Source organism: Trypanosoma grayi (genome assembly GCF_000691245.1).
Source record: "Trypanosoma grayi strain ANR4 Tgr_1116_V1, whole genome shotgun sequence".
Taxonomy (NCBI): Eukaryota; Euglenozoa; class Kinetoplastea; order Trypanosomatida; family Trypanosomatidae; genus Trypanosoma; species Trypanosoma grayi.
Genome location: NW_008826735.1, coordinates 1 through 5,088, shown reverse-complemented (window position 1 = coordinate 5,088; position 5,088 = coordinate 1). Strand labels below are relative to the sequence as shown.

Genomic DNA, 5,088 nt, shown 5'->3' with positions numbered 1-5,088 from the left:
GTGCCTTCATGCACCGCGCCAAGATGAACTCGCTCGCTCAGCTTGGCCGCTACAACCGTGCTGATGACGACAAGGAGTCGCAGTCTCTGTATGTTGCGGGTAACACGTACTGAGAGCCCCAATTAAATGTATCTGGTCACCCGCAGTGCGCGAGGATGGCTATGTTCCAGAAGAGCGCACGCAGCGTGAAATGGATCCAAAGGGCAAAATGAGGAAGGACCATATTGGAGTGCCAAGACTCAAAAGAGTCTTAACAGGTACGGAAAACAAAGAAAAAGAAGAATTGCACCGCCGTCCAGTAAGATAAATTTCCGTTTATGTGTGGATAATTCTGACGACTTCTCTGGTCTCAACAACACACAGGAACCCTCAGGCTGGTGCGAACAGCAGAGGGGCCAAGTGAAGGATTCAAGCTATCGCCACGATCGCACCCGCTTTGTGTCTTCTCTTTTGCAGCTTCCTTCCTTTTCTTACTTTCTTTTTTATCCATCCATCGCGTGACCCTCTTAGAACGTTTTTTGTTTGTCATACACACAGCCAATCCCAAATAACCGAATAAGTCATGTCCCGCCGCGTGGAGGTTCTGCAGACGCAGCTGCCCGCTTACAACCGCCTCAAGACACCGTACGAGGCGGAGCTCATCGCCACTGCCAAGAAGATGACGGCGCCCGGCAAGGGTCTCCTCGCTGCTGATGAGTCCATTGGCTCGTGCGCGAAACGCTTTGCGCCGATCGGCCTGAGCAACACGGAGGAGCACCGCCGCCAGTACCGTGCCCTGATGCTTGAGTGCGAGGGCTTTGAACAGTACATCAGTGGCGTCATCCTGCACGACGAGACGGTCTACCAAAAGGCCAGCTGTGGCAATACCTTCCCGCAGCTTCTTGTGCGCAAGGGCGTGGTGCCCGGCATCAAGACGGACATGGGCCTGAACCCCCTCGTGGAGGGCGCTGAGGGCGAGCAGATGACGGAGGGTCTTGACGGCTACATCAAGCGCGCGCGGAAGTACTACTCCCTTGGCTGCCGCTTCTGCAAGTGGCGCAACGTGTACAAGATTCAGAACGGCACTGTGTCGGAGGCGGCTGTGCGCTTTAACGCCGAGACCCTCGCCCGTTACGCTGTCCTGTCCCAGCTATGTGGTCTTGTCCCCATTGTGGAGCCGGAGGTGATGATCGACGGTGTACACGATATTGAGACGTGCCAGCGCGTGTCGCAGCACGTGTGGGCAGAGGTGGTATCTGCCCTGCAACGCCACGGCGTTGTGTGGGAGGGCTGCCTGCTGAAGCCCAACATGGTGGTTCCCGGTGCGGAGTCTGGCATCAAAGCCACCCCTGAGCAAGTGGCGCACTACACCGTGACGACGCTGAGCCGCGTGCTGCCCCCCGCGCTCCCTGGCGTGACGTTCCTGTCCGGTGGTCTCAGCGAGGTGCAGGCGTCGGAGTACCTCAACGCGATGAACTGCAGCCGCCTGCAGCGCCCGTGGAAGCTGACCTTCTCGTACGCCCGCGCCCTGCAGTCCAGCGCGCTCAAGGCGTGGGGCGGGAAGCAGTCCGGCGTTGCCGCGGGCCGCCGTGCCTTCATGCACCGCGCCAAGATGAACTCGCTCGCTCAGCTTGGCCGCTACAACCGTGCTGATGACGACAAGGAGTCGCAGTCTCTGTATGTTGCGGGTAACACGTACTGAGAGCCCTAGTTTAAAAGTTGTCGTAGCATGGCTTCGTTTTCTTGCTTCATGTAGGATTTTTTCTGATGTTTTGATGTCTTTTTTTTGTTTTGTTGTTAGCGGAAGGGTTTTTTTTGATGTCAATTTTTTTTTTTACTTCTCGATTTTTTTTTGTTTTTGTTTTTGTTTTTTATTTTGTTGAATGAAATTGTTGTCCGCGGCGGTCGTGTGATTGTGTTGGTTGCAGTTTACTGTTTCGAATCTTTTTGGGGGCTTTCTGTTGCTGTTGTTCGTTGGTTTAGGTGATCGTTGAGAGGGTTGATGCCTGGCGAAGCGCAGCACGAGCCTGTGCGGCTCACTGACGAGCAGCTGGCGAAGCATGTGGAGCGTCTGACGAATCGTCCGCAGCCACGCCCTATCCAAGACCCGTTTCCCATATGTCCCTCTATGAAGCTCTCACAGGCTGAGCTGGATAACGTGACGCAACGCGTGTACTACCAGTATCGTGAACGGCACGAGGCGGCGCTTGTTGAAGCTGCGGAAAAGGAGGAAAGAGAAGTTGGATTTACCTCAAAGAAGTTGTCGAGTGAAGAAATAGATGATTCTGTAAAACGGCTGTACTACGAAGCAATCGAGCGACGGAATGCCTCGCGCAAAGAGGCAGAGGGGCGTCTGTTATTTAAGTCAACAAAAGATGTTCCCCGTGTTCCACTGAAGCGTTTTGTGGAAGACATGTATGAAAAGGGCGTTCAACGTGAGAAGGACAAGCAGCAAAAGCTTTACGAAAAGTACATCTTGTCGACTGAAATTAAGACATCTTGAGTTTGTTTGTTTGTTATTTTGAAAACTCCGGTGGGGGAAAGCGGGGCACGCTTCTCAGGCAAAGGACGAGGAGGCTGATGTCAATGGTGAGTTGCTCGACTGGAAAATGTGACGGTTTTCTGGCTTTTTTTGGGGGGGGCGGTATGTGTGTGTGTGCGTGTGTTTGCCCTGTGTTTTTGGCGGCTGTGCGAATGTAAGTTAGAGTGACAGAAGCTGTGATGTTTGGTTTCCCCTGGGTGTGGGCTCTTGTTGTGTCCATAAGTTCATTGAGGTGGTGCGTGCCTTTACGAACAAAAAAAAACTGTGGTGTTGTCTTCTTTTTTGTTTGTTTTTTTTTCCTGCGCATCCTCGAATGCATTGCTGACTTTGAAGGAAGGGAAAGATGGAGGATGACGCGGAAGCCTACCTGCAGCTTGCATCCAAGCTTAAACGGAAGCACTTCCAAAAAGGGCACTCCTCTGTCTCGCAGCGTGTATTAGCAGGAGGGCGGCCCGGTGCGTCAGGCCCACCCACGCAAACGGTGGGTCGTCTACCAATGAAGAAACGGAGGCGAGCTGACGACAGCGACAGCGACGCTGACAACGGCGGGGCCCNCCGCGTCGAGTCCGTAACGCTTCCTTCAGCCCCATCGCCCGCCTCCACCACCCCACTGGCGGAAAAGCCACGCACGCAGGGGAAGATGACACTGATGGAAAAATGGTTCCCTGGAAGCACGTTGAGGAATGCGACACTAGACACGGCTCAGGCACCGCCCTTGGACCAAATCGAAATGGCGGTTACGCGGATGAATGCGGCTCGTGAGCGTCTGCTCACCCTTCGTTCTGGGGTGGAAGATGTGTTGGGTTACGCCAATTTGTGCGGTAAGAATGTCACCATCGATGACACGAGTGACTGGAACTGGCGAGAACTGCGTGATGCGTTGTCTCAATTAACTTCCTGTGATAACTTCCGTACGAAGAAACGCGTTGTGGCGGCGGTGAAGTGGTTGCTAGGCACTAGATCAGCGGCAGGCGTTCCCCAGAAGCCTTCACTGGGCCTCTGGGATGATTATGTAAGGCGGTGTGGTCCTGAGCAAGGCTGCAAGCCACCCCTGACTCTATTTGTGTGGTTGGATAGCGCGTGTACGAGTGCATTGTTCACCGCTTTGGTGAACCGTATGCTGAAGGTGTACAAGCAAGGAATGAAGCCAAAGGCATACTCCTGGTATGACGCTGAGGAGGAGCAATCGGGAAGCGAAGACAGCACTGGAGATGGTAATGCTGAGAACGACGGTCTGCAAACTCCAGAAGAAACGGAGGAAGGAACCGAGGCGCAGGAGGAAGATGAGTGTGAGGGGAGGTACGTTGACGATGGGCAATCGATCCTTAACTCTCATCTTCCGCCGTTGAGAGGTGGGGGGGCTTGTGAAGATGTTGTGTCACTTCTCTCGTTCCTTCGTGTTCTCATGCCCGTTGATGTGGAGGACGGGGAGGGAAATATCGTTTCTCGCTCCGCTGGGTACGGTGTTTGGCTCTACGCGTGTATGTCCGCCGTGGATACACCGCTGGAGCCTGACTTGGACCGACTGGTTCACGAGCTGTTTCGCGCCTGCTGTCGTCAGATCCGAACGATCGGCGAGACGCACAACATCCGCGGTGATAGCCGAGGTGCCATTGTGGATGCTTTTACACCACGAGTTGACGATGCGACTTCTCGCAGGCAGTACAACGCTATGAGTGATGTGGGGAGGGAAGATGTTTTGGCGCTCCACACCATCATTATTGTCCTCGCGAAGCTCTTCCGGCAGAATCAGAACCGACTCATTCCGCTTTAAAAGAGGAAAACGAAAGAAAAAAAAAAGAGATGGCTGTAGGCGAAAGGAGGGAGGCTTTTCTCTCAAAACAGGGACGACTAAAGAGAGAGGAGACAACTGCTAAAAGTTTGGTGTCTTGAGCCTCTTTCTCTCTCACACATTTGGTATGCCTCTTGGACATGACTCTATTGTACTTGCACCCTTTGCCTGTGTGTGTTTTCGTGTTGCCTGTTTGAGTGTTATGGTTCTTGTTCTTGTGTTTCATTGGCGCTATTCCCTTTCATTTCTCTTTTAGAGACCTCTAGGATACTAAAAAAGACCTCCAACGTGCCTAGCGATCATCATGTACACTCTTCTTGTCTGTGCGGATCTGTATGGAGAGAAGTGCAACCTGGAGCTGAGTTTTCCGTCGATGCCGACAATCACAGAGCTGCAACGGAAAACACTGGTGGTATTCGCAGCGGAGGCTAACCTGAGACGCCCACACGGGTATCCGTCGATGGATTTTACTATCGCACGCATCCAGATATACGACGATGCCCTCATGACTTGGGTAGACTTGACGTCCCCAACGCAGTTGCACGAGTACGACCAGCTCTACGTATTCCAGCCGCAGAGCCCGTGGCACATGGACCTGCAGAAGGACTTACCCCCGCCTTGCCCACCGTCACAGAGCCGTGCCGCTTCTGCCGTTCACTCGGCGGCCAATTCCCCCTACAAGAATAGGAGCCACACGCAAAACACATCTTATCGACAAGACACTTCTGCCGGGTCAATGAATAGCAGCACGGCTATCTCGCCTACAAAGATGCGC

At 53.5% G+C, this 5,088-nt stretch overlaps 4 protein-coding genes across 4 annotated transcripts; all 4 read left to right on the top strand.

Moving 5' to 3' along the window:
* Positions 1 to 562: 562 nt before the first annotated feature.
* DQ04_11161030 (fructose-bisphosphate aldolase, glycosomal) lies at positions 563 to 1,681 on the top strand (the record flags this gene model as incomplete). The annotated part of the gene is made up of 1 exon (XM_009316458.1): positions 563 to 1,681. The coding sequence occupies one exon, from the start codon at positions 563 to 565 to the stop codon at positions 1,679 to 1,681; it is 1,119 nt and encodes a 372-aa protein (XP_009314733.1).
* Positions 1,682 to 1,981: 300 nt separating this feature from the next.
* On the top strand, positions 1,982 to 2,482 carry DQ04_11161020 (hypothetical protein; the record flags this gene model as incomplete). The annotated part of the gene is made up of 1 exon (XM_009316457.1): positions 1,982 to 2,482. One exon carries the CDS (start codon positions 1,982 to 1,984, stop codon positions 2,480 to 2,482), a length of 501 nt encoding a protein of 166 aa, XP_009314732.1.
* Positions 2,483 to 2,864: 382 nt separating this feature from the next.
* On the top strand, positions 2,865 to 4,295 carry DQ04_11161010 (hypothetical protein; the record flags this gene model as incomplete). The annotated part of the gene is made up of 1 exon (XM_009316456.1): positions 2,865 to 4,295. One exon carries the CDS (start codon positions 2,865 to 2,867, stop codon positions 4,293 to 4,295), a length of 1,431 nt encoding a protein of 476 aa, XP_009314731.1.
* A 322-nt stretch (positions 4,296 to 4,617) lies between these two features.
* On the top strand, positions 4,618 to 5,088 carry DQ04_11161000 (calmodulin-like protein containing EF hand domain; the record flags this gene model as incomplete). The annotated part of the gene is made up of 1 exon (XM_009316455.1): positions 4,618 to 5,088. A coding segment is annotated over one exon (471 nt), but the record flags the coding sequence as incomplete, so codon positions are not given.